Source organism: Anser brachyrhynchus, assembly GCF_964034855.1.
Source record: "Anser brachyrhynchus genome assembly, chromosome: 3".
In the NCBI taxonomy this organism is placed as follows: domain Eukaryota; kingdom Metazoa; phylum Chordata; class Aves; order Anseriformes; family Anatidae; genus Anser; species Anser brachyrhynchus.
In genome coordinates, this window is record NC_137696.1 from 124,216,556 (window position 1) to 124,237,538 (window position 20,983).

Sequence of the window (20,983 nt, forward strand, 5' to 3'; positions counted from 1 at the left end):
GATCACTGGAAGCTGAGCAGTAACCTGGAGAGATACCACTTCACACCTTTCCTGGGCCATCTGTTAGTGACCACTCTCTGAATTTTATTTATCTTTTTTTTCTCTTGTTTAATGAATGATTTACAGAACATCTTTACCTGGAAGCCTGTAAATACTGAGACGATAACATCTGGGATCATATATTCTGAATGGGGAGGGGTGATGGACATACCTGAAGAACACACAAATCAGCTAGCATTCATCAGGTCTAAGACAAGTCTGGAAGTGAGAGCCCTGGGATACATGCCTTCTGCTCTGGGTCTCTGTCCTGAAATATTTTCAGTCACTCTTTACTGTACCGTGCCTTTGAAAGGAAGCTGATGTTTCCCCTGGTAAAGCATGCCCTTTAACCTGGTCCCTTCAATCTCCTTGAGATTCACTACAGCCATAATTATGTATTTAATAGTGTCGCTTAAGTGCTACCCATCTGCATACACAGGGCTAAGGGTTGCCTTTAAAACGAATCAGCTCCCGTAGACCTTCCCCCAGCAAATACATGGAGGATAACTGTTCAACTGCAACGGGTAGCAGGGGGAAGACTCATGCAACACCGTATAGCACAGGCCTTGCAGCTACCTTTGCTTGAGAAAGTGCGTCAGGTGCAAAATTCACTTCATTTTTGTATCTGAAAGGTCCACGGAAACACTACGGGGTTAGCTGCAAAAGGACGTAGCCATTTAACCTTTAGAGCTACCAGGCTTCCCATTGATTTGCCCAGAAAACAAGATAATATTGTAGTGCCATTAGCTCGGTCTTCGTTCCGTCCCACTGCCAGGCTAGAAAGAGACATGTAGTAATATTTTCTCTGACCACCATGTGCATGTGTCCTGGTCTCACCCCTACGTAACACTAACACATTAGGGTTGAGTGGGTTGGGTTTGAGACTTAGTCAACTGTATATGAAGAGGATGGTGCCACTGCAGTGGTGCACCTCGAGTACTGTGTTCAGCTTTGGGCCCCTCACTACAAGAAGGACATGGAGGCCCTGAAGTGTGTCCAGAGAAGGGCTACGAAGCTGGTGAAGGGCCTGTGAGGAGCGGCTGAGGGAACTGGGGGTGTTTGGTCTGGAGAAGAGGAGGCTCAGGGGAGACCTCATTGCTCTCCGCAACTGCCTGAAAGGAAGGTGTGGGGAGCTGGGGGTCGGCCTCTTCTCGCAGGTAACTAGTGGTAGGACTAGAGGGAATGGCCTCAAGTTGTGCCAGGGGAGGTTCGGGTTTGAAATGAGGAGACATTTCTTCTCAGAAAGAGCAGCCAGGCATTGGGACAGGTTGCCCAGGGAGGTGGTGGAGTCACCGTCCCTGGGGGTGTTCAAGGAGAGGTTGGACGTGGTGCTTAGGGACATGGTTTAGTGGTGACATTGGTGGTAGGGGGATGGTTGGACCAGATGATCTTGGAGGTCTTTTCCAACCTTAATGATTCTGTCCTTCACTTACAGGAGGAACAGCCTGGCAAAGACAAGGCAAGCTCCCAGAGGCTAAACACTGACTCCCCTGAGGGAAGGCCTCATCGCTCTCTACAACTAACCAAAAGGAGGTTGCAGTGAGCAGGGTATCAGTCTCTTTTCTCATATGACAAGTGATAGGACACAAGGAAACAGTCTCAAGTGGCAGCAGGGGAGGTTTAGGTCGGACATTAGGAAGAATTTCTTCATGGAGAGGATGGTCAAGCATTGGAAGGAGCTGCCCGGGGAAGTGGTGGAGTCCCCACCACTGGAGGAACCGCAGATTGCTGGAGTTGCGTGGACATGGTTTAGTGGTAGGTTAGGTTAATGGTTGGACTTGGTGATCTTGAAGGTCTTTTCCTGCCTAGATGATTCTACGAGTCTGTAAATGATTAACAACTGAAATCCAAGACAACAGGTTGAGGATGGAAGGAGCAAAATGACAGGTGTGAAGAGACCGATCTTGACTTTGCTAGGGTCAGCCTGCAAGACAGAGGTATCAAGATATGCACTGAGACGTGGTCAATTAGATCAGCTCCTTTTACTGATACAGACCATCTTAGATTTGGCACAGCAATTCTGATTTAATGGCCCTGCATGCAGTAGTCCAACTGACTGAGGGGAAAAAAAAAAACCAACAAACAAACATTTTCTGCATTTTTTTCTCTTTGCACTACTTCTCTTGAAGGGAAAGGGCAACTCTGACTTACTGTAGATGTGAAGGGTGCCAGAATTTTCAGAATCAGTCTTTGAGTCAGAAGTTTTTCTGTTTGTGTCAGAAGTTTGTCTGCCCTCATAAAAAGCTACGCAGTGGTTAATTTAGATGTGAGACATTTCAGGACCATATTCAAGCAAGAACTGCACATAAGTAAGGGACTGACCCACAAACTGCCAAAATGTCACAGTTCAGGTCCAATTCAAGCAAGCAGACTTAGCATTAATTTTCTGAAGTACTAGTGCTAACATCTGATAAGGCTAATAACATTCCTTAAAGTAATACAAAATGTTAATCTCATGATTTTACAGATGAAACTGAAACCAGGAAAGGACAAGTAATTTGCCCAAGACCACAGATGTGGAAGAAATTCCTGGCTCCACGGCTCAAGCACCCGTTTCTGCCTGCCTACCTCAACTGCTAACACACACAGCGTCTGCAAACCCAGATCTCCCAGACAGATGGGTTCTCATGACATTTCAAACACTGGAAATATCAAAAAAGAACAACTTCCCTCCTGTTGGTTTGGCATTCCTAGTCATTGAGGATCCTTAAAAAGGATCTATTCCAAGGTCTTTATTCAAGCTTGGTTTTAAAAATGAATAGATGTTATAACTATGATATGGGACTGAGCTGTTTATTTTTATCATCGAGTCTTCATCTAAGTATGCTGCTAGCTACACTGGTCTGGACAAGCAGAATACACCTGTAAAGGAGGACTAATAGTGCCTCATGGAGCAGCAGCAGGATTAGTGTTTTTAAAGAGCTCTGGAAATACACCAAAGGAGTCAATGGTATCACTGCAGTTTGCTCACTTGTCCTGAATGTGAAAGAGAGAAGGTACAAGGTAGAGGGTAAAAAAGAACTGCTTCTCCTTCTGTGTAAAAATCTACCAAAATGGTCATCCCCCTCAGCCTCACATCTGATTTTCACTAACTGTGACTCAAAGATGAGCAACTGAAAAAACTTTAAAACTATCACAGACAGCTGGACGTAGTGATACCAGCTTTAGCTGTGTCTCCAGACTTTTTATATGCATTTTACAATATGAATATGTATTATATACACCTCAATCCACAGAGATGTAGATATGCATCTATTTGCAACAAATAACTTAATAATTAAGGAAAAAGGTTTCAGTTTAAGATAAAAACTTTGGGCTTATTATAATGCTGTAAAATAAAATCTGCTAGCATAAGCCACAAGAAAAAAAAAAAAGAGAAAAGAACAAGTGATTCACTGGGGAAGTTCCATGATGTGCGGGACAATGGGTCTTAAATCAAAGGCATACATTATCATGACTAAGCTGACAGATCTGCACTGCAATGCAGAAAGCCAAGCAATATTCCAGCATCTGCACCATGCACACATAGGCAGTTAGACACAGTTTCCCAAAATGAAGAAAGGACTCCTGAGCTCTTACCTGTTACCTGTGCAACAACTGCTTGGGAAATTCTCCGATTGGCTAGGAAGGCTTTGATTTCCTCCTTTATCACACTGCTGTCCCTCCTACCAAAACAAAAAAAAAAAAACAAAAGAGCACAAAAAAAGACAGACAGACCAAAGTGCACTTTGAAGATGCAAAATGGCTTTATTTCCTTTATTTAGGGGACGAGGAATGGGGAAGGCAGGCATTAAATAGGCAAAGTGCCTCACCAGTGGACACTTCTTTTAACAAGTGTCACGTTTGAGCAAAGTACCCTAGCAGGAGAATAGATGACTCATGTCCTATATAATTCATATTAGGTGCAGGGCTGCCATATGGAATGTACAAAGTTTCATTACACAGGGATGAATAAATCTCTCATACCAGCATAAAAAACTCAGTCATAAAAATGAGGCACAAAAATAAAAAATAAAGGATAGCAGGGTCTGCATGGTTAGCTACACAAATGAATACACATACACAAACCTTCTCCAGCCTTTCAAGGAAAAGACCCAGAGGAGAAAGATATTGCAACCTCTATCCCCCATCCCTACCTCCCTAGTCCACAGCTTGCACTGAATGAACAAGCACCAGTTATTAAAGCCTTTGTAAGATTTTTAAAAGGAGCACAAAGATAGTTCAGAAGGGACTGTGCTAAAAGGGAAATAATTTGGCAATTGCATAGGGACTGTGATATACAGCAAATTTCAATTGTGGAAGGCACATACTTTTCCCTCCCGCTTCCTCCCTTCTTCCCTGAAAGGTGCAGACAATTAAAGTAACTTTATTAGGCTTTATTATTTGGTGATCTCCCTTCCCCTCCTCCCCTGCTGCCCCAGCAGCTTCCAAGGCAGATTTAAGCTTGTAAAAAGCAAAATAAATGCTATGTTGGGGGGTTCATTTTTACTTCTGAACCCAACACTCATCCTCCATAGGTCTGAAAAGAGGTTTCAGTTTAAATAAACACTTGAGACTTAATTCAATAGGAACCCAAAACTCAACGGAATAATTAAACCCTCAGCAATGGGAACTTCTGCAAACTGCTATAGTAGCCATCTTCCTGTATTATTCCATTATCCTGAAGTTGACAGGGAACAAGGTTGATGGGCTTTTCTTGCTGCTCATCTCTAATCCTCTCCCCTGAAGCCACACCTTTACCCTAAATCTCCAAACATATTTACATCCGGGAGATTATGGACCCTAGTTAACCCATAAGTATTTTATAAATGTTGCAGTTTCAGGGGAAAAGCAAAAAAACAAAAACAACAACAAAAAAACAACCTCCCCAAAAAAACAACAACAACATTCCAACATTATAATCCAAATAGTTTTGAGACGTTTGGCCTTTTCCTATATTTCTTTTTGCTATTGAGCCCACCAACTCCATCTTTCACCGCAGTGGAACAGCCCCTCCTTTAACCTTTGCTATAATGCAAAGGAAGTGGCTAGAAGTAAAGGAAGGTCAGTCTGGAAAAAAATAAGACTAGCTCTCACTAAAGACTTCTGCTTCTTTTTTTTTTATTATTTTTATTTTCCTGCACCAATCTGCAGACTGTGCAAATGCAAGAGGGAGTCAGCCCCTGACACAAACTCTAAACAGATAACATACATGCACTGCAGATCACAGCGGAAATCATTAACCAAGCAGCCTCCCTACTACATATGGAAGGAAATTCAACTGGTATGAATTATGGGAGGAAGACTCATGCGAATTGAGACTCAGAAGTCTTCTGAATAAGAGTAGGGTGGAAATTTAGTGAGCTAGTGTGAATTTTAATCTTTGGTACAGCATGGGAAAAAGCATTTCAACAGGAAAACAGCTTCTGGTACATCTGTGTGCGGCCAGGGATTGTCTACACAAGACTAAGAGGCAGATGAGAGGTACTGGGATAGTGACCTTAAGGGAACTAGCAGGGGAACAGCTGTCTAAAGTTCTCCTGGTAATACCTATCAGTACTAGAGGAATCCTCCAACACGCTGATTTCTTCTGAGGCACTTCTTACTCTGCCTTTCCAACCTCTTTACAAAGACTTCTACTAACCTCATCAGTTCTTCCACTTTGTCATCAATGTCCAAGTCCTCTTCAGAAGCTTCAAAACTGTACGACCTTTGAGCCAAGCTGTTTGCAAGCGGGTAGCGGGTAGGTGACATCTTCCCGTTGAATGCAGACAACCTCTCGTTACTCTCCCTCCCATTCTGATTAGTAGTGCAAGGCTGTGGGGAGGTGTCGTAACTGTTGCTCGGTGATGGGGACATCCCAGAATGCTGGGTCTGTGTTGAAGCTGTGGCTGTAGAGGAAGATGCTGGGACATTGTTGGTGCTGTTGCTGTAGGAACCGCCTCCATAGCTAGACCTTCTTCCAAATTTGTCACTATGCTCTTGATCAAGACGATCCAAGGTTTCCAGCGCGTGAAGGATTTCATGTCTGGTCATTCCTGTACGTCTCAGGCGCTGAAGCAGGTCTATCTGCTCTATGGTAAATCTTGGTTCGTCTGTGTAGTGAGACATGGTTTCCAGCAGACTGAAAACAAGGTGAAATGCAAAAGCAAATATTTCAGTTCAACAGTTCTCTGTGGTACACGGTTAAGTACCTTACTTACAGGAAAGCCCAACTCTGGTCCGACATTAAGCCATGCATCTCCAACCAAGCTCAGCATGAAGCCTCCCATGACTGCTAGCCTCCCTACTTGGCAGAAAGGTTTATTTCTTCAAAGTTTTCAAACAGCATTTCTCTTTCCTACTAGTATTCCTTCCACCTCCTCCACTAAACCAGCAGTTACTACTCATCCGCTTTCGATAAACCTGTTACAGAGAGGCAGTGGCTGGTCAGTAATTAAGGCTGCAACCAGATTTCAGACCAAATTGTGCTTGTTGCTTACTGTCCAAACAGAAATCTCACGTTCCCAAACTGACCAGCTAGGTCCAAGGCCAGAGGTGAAGTTTTTGCGGAGAAATTTTAACTAGTTATAACATGAGATTTATGAATCACAACTCTTTTGAATGTGAAGTACAAAGAGTTCCAGTTGCCCTAACTTTTTGTTGCTACCTTGAAAAAAGAAGATAAAAACATGCCTAGCGGAAATTCTAGTGGCCTGTAGGACCAAAGTTGATTTGACTGAAGTCCGATTTCTGAAGTTAGAAACTTTTGAACCTGGAATGTTGTCACAGATCGCCTGCCCTAAGAAGGAAAGTGCAGCACATCCAATTACTACTGAGCTTTCATTTAAAGAAATAAAGTCTGCTGCTTTTTTCCCTCCAAAGGCAGGCTTTTTGTGTAACTCCATCAACATGGTGGCTCATCAAAAGATTTTTTTAACTCCTAAACTTCCCAAGGTATCAGAACAACGAACATCCTATGACTTTGCTGCAGAGCCCAGAAGTGAAAAAAAAGCACGACGTGCTCCTTTGATCTCTTTTCCTTCCTAAATCTCCTCACAACAGAGCCAAATGGCATACAAATGACGAGATCACCTTCAGAACTCAAGATCTGGAGAAGGGACAGCAGACGGAGGGCAGACGGACCTTGGCAAAGAGATCGGGGCACTCTCCAGCCTTTCTGTGAATCTCCTTAAGAGCCAAGGGTTTATTACGGTTCCTGCAGGAGAGCAGGGTGAAGAAATCACTCAAACTCCAGGAGACATGACAGAGCTAATGCAGAATCCTTACGAGCAAGGGCAGACAAAGAGCAGCCTTGGGGAAGTCAAGCAAGAAATCGTGGAAAACCACAAGAAGGAAAACGGCTCTCACGACTGTACTAGGCCTTCCAGGAACAGGGTCACCTGCCTCTCTCCACAGATTTTGAAGATTTCTCCTCTTTTCCAGCTCAGCACTAGCACATGGGAAGACCCCAATGGCCTCCATGGAGTGAGAAGCCTTTTTCAACCGCTGCATTTACTGTCTTTCAGAAAAGCACATCACAAAAAGCCAAATTTTGGGGGGGTAGCAACAGGATCTATTCAAGGTAGCAACATCTCACAACACCAGAAGCCACAAGTACGGTGTTTCGGTGCAGCCACCCAGTTTTTAAGGGTAGTCCTGTAGCATGTATGTGCCCGGATGGCCTCAGGGCTGAAGAACAGCCCTGAGAAGTGGTTTGCTTAGGAGAGCTGTAGCTAGACAGTAGCAATGTGAACGTGGTGCTACAAAACCAGGATGCATGCGTCCATGAAAACAGCATTTGCAGCCTGGAAAATCCAAAAATGATAAGAAGCTCTTATCTTTGGCCACTTACAGCTAGCACTGAGTCCCTTTTATTGTTTTAGCATTAGAAATGTGTACGTAGGAAAAGGAAGCAGGAGGATAATACAAGGGGATGACTCCCATCCAAGAAAATGACCATCTGTGAAGACAGACGGACTACAGCCATTTGAGTGCTCCGTTCCAATAGGAATGTGCTGTCCTTCGGGACAATCAATTGCTGAAAACGTACGAGCCATTTTCAATCTTAAAAGACAAGCACCCAGATTATTCCGCTAAAACGAGGGCACGGCAGCCAACACAGCAGCGTTTGAGCAACTGACTGGAATCGTAACAACTGAAATTTGGAAGTTGAACCTCAGGCCGAGACGCTGAGAGCTTGACGAGGAGCACTTGTAAACAGACACCATGCGCTGGGTTTGGCCTCTGGGTTTGGGGAGGCTCAACCTTTTTATCCAGCTTCGTGAGAAGTGCCACGCTGACTTACTGACTCACATCACTAACCCCTTTACAGCCCGAAAGTTCCCCCCATCAGCTCCAAGCAGCACACTTTTCAAATAGAAAATCTCTTTTTAAATGTCTGGACTCGAGATTGTTTTCACTAGATATGCCGGCTCACGTTTCCTTTGAGAGAAACCCACATTTGCCATCTTTTTTACCTGTCTTTCTAATGTTACAATTTCCTGAATTATTTATCTGTCAACACCAAGTTTCATGTCCTCAAGAGTTTCATGTCCCCAAGTACTTTGTTGAACTGAAGGATTTAGTGAACCACTACATTCACGCAGAATTACCTCTAATAAAAATTCCTACTTTACTGACTCTTCAAGTTTTAATACCAAAATATACTTCAGATTATCTAGTTTAATTTAATCTCCAGTTTGTCACAGACCTAGCAGCCCAAAACTTTTGTCCTTTTAGTCTCGTGAACTGAAAAACTTGCATCTGACAAAAGGGCGACTTTCCAGATGGCTTCAAAAATGCCACGCAATGTCAAGAACCTAATGTTTCCTGCAGCGGTTTGTGGACATGGGGCAGAAATTCCCTTTAGGATCGGGGTGTGATGCCATCCTTAATTTGTCTAAAATGTCAGGGCTCAGCTTCTAGATTTGTGTTCTTGAGCCAAATTAAAAGTATCCTTTAATACTACTAATTAAACCTCATGAACTCCAGTGTTCTCATACACACAAGAGAAATAAATGGTTGACTTTCTGTGATACAGGGCATTATGTAGGAAAGTGATCTGGCCTCCACTTTGTCCCATGTTGATGCAGCAGGGATCTGCTGTGCATGCGCAGTGATTTCAAATGCACAAGGATGTAAAAGTTGCTGCACAAGGCCATGAGAACAAGATATTCAGCGACCTCCAACTCGTGGCCCATGGAGTCCTGTTAGTCTGTGCACTGCTTCTACAAGGCCCACAGAAGGCAACTGAAGAACGGTAACCCTACTGTTAGATTAAATCCATCATACTGTGGTCAACGCAACTACTGGAAAAAACATTGGCAATTTGAAAAAAACAAAACCAAAGCCAATGAGTCCACCAGTCAGTCTGCCTGTGCAAGGTATTCTTCCAGCCCTCTAACCTTTCTAGAAGACTTTGACCCCATACAACTTTTCAACGCTTCAAAAGAAGGTACGAACACCAAAATCATATACAGAATCTCACTGCTGCTCTCACCGATGTCATGTACAGAGGTAAAAACTCCCTTGCTTATAGCTACATGCACAGCATATATTGCATCTGACCTACTTCTTACTGGTCTTACGTCATTCACGTTTTCATGTTCTGCTCTACACAACCGTAACATCTAGAAACAGTGCGTCTGAGACAGTTTTGTGTGTTGAAAATAACTGCTGGAATTGGGAATTTTCCATTAAAAACCTAAAGCAAATATTGCAAAACTTGGTATTATTGAACATGTTCCAACGCTGCCAACTACCTACCATTTTTTTAATGAATAACCCCACTAACATTATTTAGAACGGTTATTCTAACAAGGCTTCAGTTATTTTCCATTTTCAAAATATTTTAATAAACTTATCCTGTTTAAAGATCAATTTACAAAGCAGTTAAGTAAATCAACCATTTTAGAACCATCTTAATTTCATTCATCTCATTAATTAATGGATATTCTCTACTACTTCCTCTCTCCCCACCCTTATTACTATAAGAGCCTCTTATCCTCCTGAACTCCTCTGGCTAGCTATAATCCAATTTGCTTTCCCCCCTCTTTTTCCTTGGGAAAAAAACCTTCAAATGCATAAGCAACAAGAAGCAAAATAAGATAGGGACACGTAGAACGATTGGGGGTGTGCAAGAGAAAAATCAAGGCAACAAAAATTGTTTCTGGGAACAAGACCAGAACAGGCAGCTCTGCTGTGATCAAACTTCAGCCAACTTTGCTGCTGATGTGGCAAAATATCCTCAAAACTAGCAGATCTTAGTTTACCAAAGCTCCCACCAGTCATGATGAGGAAATGGATGAAAAAAGTGCCAACCAGGGGAGAATCGACATGCATTTGTCTCCCTGAAATTTTGAAAGCAAGACTTTTGTAAAGTACTAATTAAACGCAAAACTAAAATTGACCAATTTTGCAACAACTGAATCTGGGTCTTAAAATGGATCAAGCTTACTTAGATCCTGATAGGGGGAAAAAAGAAAAGTAGTTTAAAATATCAAACTTATTTACATTTCTTACATTAAGTTAGCCGTCATGCCCCATGTAAGATGGCCCAATTCCACCTGGTATCTATAAAGCATTAAAACTTCATGCTTGTATTTTGTGCCTCATCCCAGAGGAACCTGAGGGGCCTAAACACCAGAGTGAAGGGAGACCTAAAGGAGATAAATTAAAAAAAAAAATCCACTTTTTTTCACCCCCAAATCCACAGAAATAAAATATCCAGCTGGTCCCAACCAGTAAGATTAGTAAGATGCAGCATCAATCATTTCTACTTCTAACACCACTTTGTGAAATGAAGGCTGTCTGGGGACACAGAAGCTGTTTAGTGACATTGCTCTCAACACCCTTTTCCCTGTCATACCACCGAGAGGTTTTTAGGTTTGGTTTTTTTGTTTGTTTGGTTTTTTTGGTATTAAGTTCTCCCCGTAGATATGGGGCTCTCCCCCTCTTTGGAAGTCCTGATCTTGAGCCAGGGGCATGTGGCCAAACACTGAGGTGTTCTCTCTCATGGAGAAAAATAAGGGAAAACACAAGAGGATTTCCCCACCTACTACCATGGCTGAAAACCATGCAAATTCAGGTATCATTTACCCAACACTAACTTTCTAGGTGGTGAGCACAGCAGAATAATCCCATTAAAAGGCCAAAAGCAGGAAGTGGAGAACTCCATGTCCAATTGAACTTGCAGAAGTTCAAAGCAATTCAATTACCCAGTTGGGAATAAGGCCAGAACACTGGCCTTAACACCTCGAGCACTTGAGAAAATGGCTCTGGACTCTTCAATGATCAGAAGAAATCATTTTTTCCTCTCTGCTACTTACTGTACATGAGTAGGAAGTACTCCAGCATTAGTGAAGAGATCCTTTTCTGCAGAGATCCCTCTCCACATCTCTATTAAAATTCACTTCTTTATCTAATAAGCTCTGCAAAGCTCAAGACACTTACAAAACCAGTTGTGCTTCCAGATACGAGACCTATATTTGATATAATTCTGCATAATATGGATGTGGGCTAGTGCCAAAGTGTTCAGAACAGGATCCCAGGTCTGGTAATTGGTTTAAGAACCATTCTGATAAAGTCACATCAACTGTGGCAAACAGGATGGGGAGAGATGCCAACTTCCCCCTTCTCCGACATATGGCATGTCCTGCCGGTGCAGGGCTGGCAGGGCACTTGTAAGCTTATCTTTTATAACACCACCACTTTTGGTCGCATAAAACGCACCTTCTTGCTGTCACTGAATGCGATCTTGAACTTTAAATAAAGGTGCGCACAAGGTAAAGTTGCGCAAGTTCAGCTTTCCAGCTGTAGTAAGTTACCCATCAGTATACAGCAAAGAATTGCCTTTCTACAACTAGTTAACCAAACGCATTTTAATTATCACAGTGTTTCCATAGCGTGAACTCCTTAGCCTGTGAGTTTTTCCCTTCGTGAACATGCATATAGTACTGGTGAGAGGTGCTATCGGACCACCGTGGAGACGTACGTCCTCTGGCTGTCACAAACGTACAGCAAGGATCCTTGTTCGTTTTGAGCGGGCTGCTACGTTTCCCTGCTACATGAGGTCTCTGATCTAGACAGCAAACGAAAATGGATATTCAGCACAGCACTGCTTTTTCCAAAGGTGATAGGACTTCCTTACCAAGCAGCCTGATATTCAGCACCCTGAGTCACATAAACTATGGCTTCAAATATTTCCCATCAGAACCAGTAACTACAACGGAACTACAGTAACTGCAGTAACTGCAACGGAATTCCACTTCCAGCTGCCCAGTTTACTTGTTTAGCCATGCTTTACATTGTGTGAGCTTGCTTTTCTCTCTGTACATTTTTGCAAGATCCAAGCACCCAAGCGAAGTTCCGTTCACTCCTTCCCTTTACACATTTCATCCCACTGTTACCCATCCGGGATGCAGCTGGTCCTTACAAGATGCCGGAGGTGGAGTTTCTTTCTGAGCTAGAGCTGTTCCACAGCCGCAATGGTTGACGTGCATCACAAAGTGAGCGCCACACACCCAAGTTCAGAGGCTAAGTCTCCGAGACCCATCAAGCACAGCTTTAAGACACTGATGGAACTCAGTTGGGACATTTAGGGCAGAACGCTCTCTCATCTTCTGAAATTCAAGCTTTGCCCTTTTCTGTTCTTATTTCAGAAGTGCATCTCCTTTTATTCACAGCCAATTTAAGCGCTTCAGAAATGCCCAAAGCCTTGCACCACATTAAGCAAGCCGCCTTCAAAACACTAGTTGATGCTATGAATTTTGGGTCCCAGAAGAGGATTAAGGATCTGACTCATCTGAGCCAACATTTATGCTTATCAGTTGCAACTCCAGTATTTTCAGTGGAGTTGTACCAGTTTTCAAGAGGGGGAAAAAAAATCAGGCCTCAAGTGTTCATCATGTCAACGAACACAGAGCCATCCTTATCCATATGTTAGCATAATTATCTCCTGCACTCTTAGTTCTGATTTTCAAAGAGGACTCTACTCCCATTCATCCTGATTCACAAACAAAATGTAATGCTTGTAATGACTGCTCTCATCCCAGGCAAACGAAAACCTCACTTTGCAGCAAGGAGTGAAATCAGACTACAAGCTGATCTATCGAGGTTAAACGTCACCGGTTCTGTTTATGAATGCAAAACACCGTCTTATGAATGCAGAACACTGCCATACGCTTTCGATCAAAATGGTGACAGTTAATAAGAGCAGCCTGAAACTTCTGAAAATAAATCCAACGTAATCAAATACTCACCGCTACACAAATTACAGAAGGCAAGCTGAGAGCAGAATATCAACATATCATTTCTTCAGGAAGCTTCAAGTTTCCTAGCTAGTTAAAGAGCCCCAAACCCAGACACACTTCTTCTACATAAGCTGTTCTTCCACTCAGCCTTTGATATTCTTTGCTGCTGATAAAATATTTTTTACTGGATGCTGGCACACTGGCAGCAAGCAAACCCTAGCAGTTTTGCCACTAATTCCACTTGGGTGCGTAACTTGCTGTCCTTTATAGTATCCACTTTACATCTTTGGAAAAGGGAGAGAGAACTCGAGATCAACCTTACAAGGGAAAGATAGAATATAAATGCCAATTATTGTCACAATCCAAGTCTTACAAAAGGCACTGACCTCTGACTAAGCATAGGGCTGGCAGCCAGATACTTCTGAATTCTGCTCCAGGCCCAGACTGATTCACACTGACACCTTATCTGTCTAACCCTAACGTTCCCTACTTCCACAACGAGGGCTTCCTGCTATTGTTGCAATTCTCCAGCAACCAGGCAGGAATTCAAACTCTGAGGCTGGATTCAAGGGCAGAACGAGGGATCGGCAGGACTGACACACACACAGAAAAGCCCAAGTGGCAGCTGAGCGCCGAACCAGGGCCCAAAGCCCAAAACTGTGCCAAGAGCAAAGGAGGAGCTCCTAAATTTGGAAGCCAAAGACCAAACTCCAGATACATAAACTCTGTAACAGAATCAGGGCCGGATCCATGTGTTTGAGTTACACAGTTACACAAATCTCTCAACACAGTGAAATACTGTCTGTAACTCACAGGAAGAAACAGAGTTACTGTGGTAAAAAGCCGTAAAACACCACTATCAACTGAGACATGGGTCTAACCTAGACATGGGCCTACCTGACACGGGCCTACCTAACATGGGCCTACCCAACATGGGCCTAAACTGGCAAATCCCATATTTTTTGCTGTCAGGGTTACAGGGGTAGAAACAATGTCATCTTCTGTTTCCTGCAGATCTTGACCAGTCCTGTATTAAAAACATGAAAATCTCAGAAATTTTCTGTATCAGGTTTGGTAGTTGGAATATCTGAATACTGGAAACACCTTCCCAGTGACCAAGGGACAAGAAATCAATACTATGCTAATTTTTGAGACTGAGAGCTCAGAGAAAGAGACTGGCCTTCGGACAAGATGAAATGACTTGTTCCAAGGCCCAAAGGCATTCTGCAGGAAGGCAGACCAAGCGACGGGCCAAAACGTGAGCATTTTCTCACCACACGAACAGTCATCCTACATGATCCATCTGTAGCATCAGATATGACAAGGTGTAGGACATGCCTTAAAGGATGCCATCACCAGGATTTCCACCACCCCTCTTCCACATGTGAAGAGAAAGAGATGCTCTGAAGTATTACAGGCACCTGCGTTCTCCCACAGGATGTATCACTAGCAGTAACAATAAACAACTTCCTTATAAGAAAAAAATGTTAGTTCAGAAAACTGAAGTCAAAAACCAGCAAATACCTAAAATTTACCTACCCCTAATTTTGTGTTCAACTACAAAGCAACTTTTTCCCCCACTAGAAAACAGTCCGCAAACAGAGTTTTACTGGGATTCAGTCTTAGTGAAGACAGACACTATACTTGGAGAACAACTCAGGCATAGATTACCAGCAGCTCCTTGAAGAATATAAATCCTAATGGCAAAAACATGGGCTTTTGTCTACATTTGCTTCCATATTAGAGTTTTACTTAAAAGCATTTTAAAAAGAAACACACATCCTATTAATGCTCTTAAAGTAACAGACTCTCATGTAGACCAGACCCAAGCTAGGGAGATTTCCTCTTATACAACATAGAGAAGACACAGTTTGCATCCTCATAATAAATCCAAATCTTTATGCCCTACTCAGAGCCGGAGGAGAATACCTCAAGACACAAGTCCTGAGGGTGCAGATGCGTGATGGAGGGTGAGCTGACTTCAGAGCACACAACAACAAGAGTGGGTCCCTTCCAGCTCAGGATATTTTATGATTTTAGATCCCTGCAGCAGGGGCTGGTCCTGCTCTTCTCCCCTCCTGCATAGCTTGGGGGAAATCTCCACAAACCTGCTCAGTTCACTAACCCAGCAGGAAAATAAACCCACCGATCAACCCATAGCTAGTTTTCTTGTATGGGTAAAGGAGCTGATTTAGCCTAGAGAAGGCTCTGATGATTGCCATCACCAACCACATGGGGATGGGTCAATTTGGCCAAAAACAGAGGAAGGCACACAGGGAACAAGATTCCTTGTTTCTTGGGTTAGCTGCCTGTGAAAGCATGGATTAAGTCATCTGGCTTATTTTAAAAGTAAAACTAAAGGCTCAGACAAGACATTCTTTCAGTTACAGAAGCTTAAAATGTCAACTGAATGTTTCTACAGCCACCAGCTATTTACACTACACCTTGTTGTGACGAGAGATGAAGACAGCAAGTTAGCTGCAGCCTCTTTCACCGAGGTTTAATTAATGTGCTTTGTGTCACATTTCAGGGAAGCTGGACAGTCACCGCCGCTCAGCCGGACGGTGACTTTCCGAGCCGCCATAATCCAATGGCTGTTCTTCAGAGCGTGCCAATTTTGAGATCATTCACATACTTGTTCTTTTCTTTGTGCTGTTTTTCCTAACTGATGACAAGACTTCAGCCCAGTCCTTTTTTTCATCTGCATTACTCACCCTGATTTTCTTTCCACTCAGCAGGCTTTTACTCACTCCCAAAACAGCTCTGTCATTGCTGGCAGTTAGATCCATAAGCACCAGCCTGACAATTCAGGTAAACTTTAAATGGCAATGCTAAAACTGCCCAGTTCCATCCGAAATCGTATTTTGAGAGAGACCTTGAAACATGCAACATAAATACTGATGGCCAGATCTTACCATTAACACACATTAATTAATCTATATTGTGATCCTGTGAGGTACAATTGCTCCCATTATATTTATGAAGAAACCAATACAAATACACTCGCATTAGTGACAGAAAGACTTAGTTTCAGATAAATAAATATATATTTTGAGACCAAAATCAAGATTCTCGTGTTCACATCATGCCTCAAATTCCTCTCAAGTACTCACTCTCACCCAACTGGAGATAAAAATTAGGTAGGTGAAATGGTAATTGCAGCCAGCTGCCTACTTTGCTCTTCTGACGGATAATGCTGCCCCAGGGTACGGATAACCAAACTACCCTCTAACCATGGCAGTTCTAAGCCTGATTTATTCATGTAAACCAACTTTAATTTCAGCTTGTTTTAAAACCCTGGCCTGAAAATTGAATGCCTCAGACATTGCTTTATAACCTACTTCACCTCTGTTGGAGAGGTGAGCACACAACTGGGGGCAGTTGTTATATCAGCTGTTCCATTTTTATCTTACTCGGTATCTAAGTTAAAACTCTCATACTGCTATTGCTTATTACTTTGAAAAAAACTCTTTCCTGCTTAGAGGGCTGATCAAAACAAATTGCAAACTGCATCTGAGTTCTGATCTTCACCGCAGATTTGGTAGTTGTATTCCTGCTCTACATAGCCCATGCACACTTTTTTTTTTTCAACAGTCACTACAAGCAGATACACCTGATGGGTCATCATTTCACAATGGATTACAGGCTGGGGGATGTGATACTACTCTGTTTTTCTAATGACTTTTCTTTTTAAAAAGATATCTATAGTTTAATCTGGAAACTTTAAACTGAATTGGGTCATCTTGGGCCACTTCCTCTAATTTAATACTTTCCAACCCCCTCCAAATAGCTTCACTCCAGCTTTCACCCAGTCAGAAATCATTCACCTATACTTATATTGCATTCTTGATGACTGTGTTAACTGCACATACACTGGAATCAATCAAAAAAGCAGCTACCTTTCTGATGGGGGTGGCAGCTGATTAACACCGCACGTCAATGTGCCACAGTGATTCCAAAAAGCAGCAGAATAATGTGATATCCTACTAAAACTGCACAGGGGCAGAACACACCTAATATCTGGCTAAAGCACGAGAAATTTAGACTATATAATTCATTGCTTGGAAATTTGTTAGAAGTCCGATTCAAAGTTAAGGCTGCTAGACTGTCCTCGTGCTCATACAAAGCACAGAGGAGCTCTAAGATCACTCTGCAGACTCAGAATTACCAGCATAATAAAGACGCACAGGGCATTGTGGCCTTACCTCCAGGTTTCTTTCCTGCTGTGAACTAGATCTTTACGATTTCAAGTGATGGCTACTTAATACTGAAATCCAACATATTTCCAGCTAAAACAAAGAAGAGGAGGTGACTCAGGGGACTGTCAACAGGGTAAGAAACCACTAGTTTCCAGTGGAAGACTAAGTCACCAGCAACAGAAAACAACTAATTAATGGTTGTGTCAAGAAGCCTGCTTGAAGTACGTTGGTGGTTTAGTTTCCAACGTAAACCATTCTTTTGTCAGCTGCTACTCTTTGCTGTGGCTCTACGCAGAAGTCTACAGTTGCACTGCCACTTGCACTATGAATGTCCACATGCTAGCTGAATTATCTTCATCCTTGAAATAATCCATCTGGGACAACTCTGACTGCATTCACGGCAGCCCACTGTCTTGATTCTGTTCTTCAAGACAGGATTTCTCTTTCTAACTCAGTCTGACAGAAGGTAAAATCAGAAGCCAAGAGGTCAAAGCACCTCAAGAATCTGATTGCCACTGGACAAGCATATAAGAGGTATGGGGAACAGTGATACAGGACTGTTCAGTGAGAGAGATGGATGACAGCACAGTAACAGGACCAGCTGCTCCTTTTAGCCTGACAAGCTTCAAACTTTGAATTCATTTGCTTATTTATTGAAGAAAACAGGATGGGTACCAATTACATTTAAGATTCAGTAAGACACTTAAAAGAACAAACTAATAGGCTCAAATTCAAGCATGAGATTTAGACAACTTCACTGGGATTCACAGTTCAGCAATTGTGGCTTGAACCAACACATTTAATGCTAACGTTAGCTATGCTAGGGGTTTTTTTTGCCTTTGCTATGCAACTTATAGGGCTTACTCATCTCCTTTCACCAAGTCTGTGGTGGTGCTCAACTCTCTTACACAGCTCTGGTATCCCTCTACTTTGTTCAGGAGATGTATGGAGAACTCCAGCTTTTAATGGCACCCTTTCTCTGATCAAGGCTGAGTTTCTAAGCACTGCACGATTTTCCTTCCCTTTCAGTGACACAAAAGCAGAAGTAGAAATAACGTATCAGCCAGACCAAGCAAAGAACTTAATGCTACTGTTTGCTGGTCTAAACGTCAAGCAAATGCCAAACCAGCAGAACTATCCAGCTTAGCAAACTGCTGATTATCATTGCAACCATTTCACTCCTCTTTCCAGACAAAACAACAGAAAAATATCTCTCAGGGTATCTTTCTGTTTTGTTTTTAGCTTGTACTTACACTACTGGAAAAGTTCTGAGCATACTTTACATGGGGATGGGACGTTATAAAGCCTCTTGGGGGTCTTCAGTGTTATTCACCATTCTGTAAGACACAAAAGATATAAAAACATTAGATATTTCTGTGAAAGACAAATTCTGACTTCTTGTTATCTGGCTTACAATTATACAACCAGCTTACAGAGGGCAACCTTCTGGCTGTTTCACCAGGCAGTAGCCCCAAATCACTTCACTTGCCAGTAGGAAAAGCAAAGATAAGCTCTGAAGGATTCTCCTCCATCACCCAAATCCACCTTCTGTTGAAAGTGATGTGTACCAACCACTAAATATAAACACGATTAAGAAAAATGCTCCCTGGAACCACTGAATTTTCTTCTTTCAATTTCTATGTTTTATTCTGTGAACCGTGAAAGCCTCGTCCGCTTTCTTCCCTTTGCCTTCAGTAGAAGCTTTGCCATGGCTTGCAACAGACCCATGGTTTTAAAGCCCGGTAAATAATCCTTTGTACCCAACCACCCTATGGACTACAGTGACTCATGTTACACATGAACGCTTTACAGATCTAAGCAAGGCCAACCAGATGAGTATTCTGAGCTTGTGTACACCAAACAGATTAAAACCTGGAAATGATGACTCACATTACTCTTGATAATCTGTAACTAATCCAGATCCGTACAATCTATATGATCGATATAATCACAGACATATGCTTCAATGCACCTGGAAGATTCCTAAGGAGAAAGTTGATGTCTGGTAGCGTAATCAGTCCACAGACAAAAATTTAAATTACAATTGATTTCTTTCAGCCACAAGTAAATTAATCTGCGCAATCATTTAGCCTTATGACAGTTACCTACCCTTTTAACTCACAAAAGCTATTAAAAGGATTATTTGGCTAACATCCGCAAAGAGCTCAGAAGACAGGTACTATGTTCCGAAAAGGAATGACCTAATAGAAATTTCTTCAGCTATCACCACTGATGTCTTTCTCCACAAACTAACACAGACTGAAAGTGCTTCGAAAGTCAAACTATTAACCAACGGGAAAGAGAAAGGCTGGATATTAGATCCAGGCAGATGTGGAAAGATCTAGAGGGAGTATTTACACTTCAGGCTCTGTTCTGTGTTTACGTGAGCTGGAATAGAAAGCAATTGGGTAGAGAAGCAAGGGGATTTACATGGAATAGTTTACTCTGCTCCAACAAGGGTTTGTCTGCAGTATTAGCACCCAAGCCTCGTGGCTGGACACTCCTTGGCTCTTCTCAGTGTTAAATGTGGTCCAAATGCTACAGCGAGGATCTCCCTTTATCTCACCCAAGGACCTGCTGAAGGCTGTGGGGAAGAACTGCACCTCTTCTAGATGGAGCCCACTGGGCGTACACAGCCTATACCAGGCTCACTAGGTACACACCGCATTATTTAAATGAGCTTTTGATTTTCTGGTGAAAATCTTTGGAAGTCTCAGAGCAACAAGCTTTTCCAGAAGGAGCAGCAGGCAGCTTCTGGCCACCAGCTTCCACCAGGGCTTTAAATCTTCCCCCTCCAGTTGCTCACACCCAGGTTGGCAAAGGCAAGAGCTGGGTGTTTTCAGGGAGGGGAGCTGGCTGCTACCACTTCCACACCAATTCATTTGGCCCACATCTAGGTCTCGAGTTGCCTTCTCGCTCTCCAGGAATAGAGGCTGCCAAGAGCAAGGTCACAGACGAGATGCGTGGTCCCAGCAGACCACGGGTCACGTACCGTGGCCTAGGAGAGGAACCTTGACACGGGAAAACTGATGGATGGAAAAGACAAACACACAGGTCCCTTGCAGTCTCAGCCACCCTAACCCTTTTAAGGATAGTTCTACACCAAAACACTTCTCGGTTAAATCTGTTAGCAGTATTTAAAACATTTTCCCTGAAGCAGTCACCAAAAAAAAAAAATAATGAGATCATGCAGTTGACTTATTGCCAATTTTTGAGTTTAATACAGAGAACTGTTTTGTTTTCCAAAGAGGAACAAATTAGATTTAAATATATACAAACTTTCTGAAGGTCAGAGAGGCTAGTGATAGAGAACTGGATTCTGCAGAGAAAGATGTGCTTTGAGGGCGAGGAGTGGGGAAGGAGCAGAGAACAAAACCCACAAAGGAAAGAAAAGATCACCTTCCATCATCATGAAACACAGCATTAAACTGGAACACGAGGGGATGAGATATAGAGAGCCAAAGAAAAGGCTGCAGTAACTCAGGTGTGAGATGACAAAGGCAGGACAATGATTTTAGTGATGCTAATGGAAGG

General features: G+C 42.7%; 1 protein-coding gene across 25 annotated transcripts in view; it reads right to left on the bottom strand.

The window, feature by feature from the left end:
• Nucleotides 1-20,983, bottom strand: part of HMBOX1 (homeobox containing 1) — a 119,034-nt gene that overhangs the window by 58,187 nt on the left and 39,864 nt on the right. For 20 of the 25 annotated variants that reach the window (XM_080585741.1, XM_080585735.1, XM_080585750.1 and 17 more), the window contains 3 exons: nt 18,703-18,786; nt 5,663-6,142; nt 3,619-3,704 (listed from right to left, as the gene is read on the bottom strand). In XM_080585741.1, the coding sequence (XP_080441867.1) occupies nt 3,619-3,704; nt 5,663-6,142; nt 18,703-18,725 (589 nt within the window). In that variant the 5' untranslated portion in view covers nt 18,726-18,786. Of the gene's footprint in view, nt 1-3,618; nt 3,705-5,662; nt 6,143-17,455; nt 17,540-18,702; nt 18,787-20,983 lie in introns of all 25 variants that reach the window. The other 5 variants (XM_080585729.1, XM_080585730.1, XM_080585731.1 and 2 more) reach the window with 3 other exon arrangements.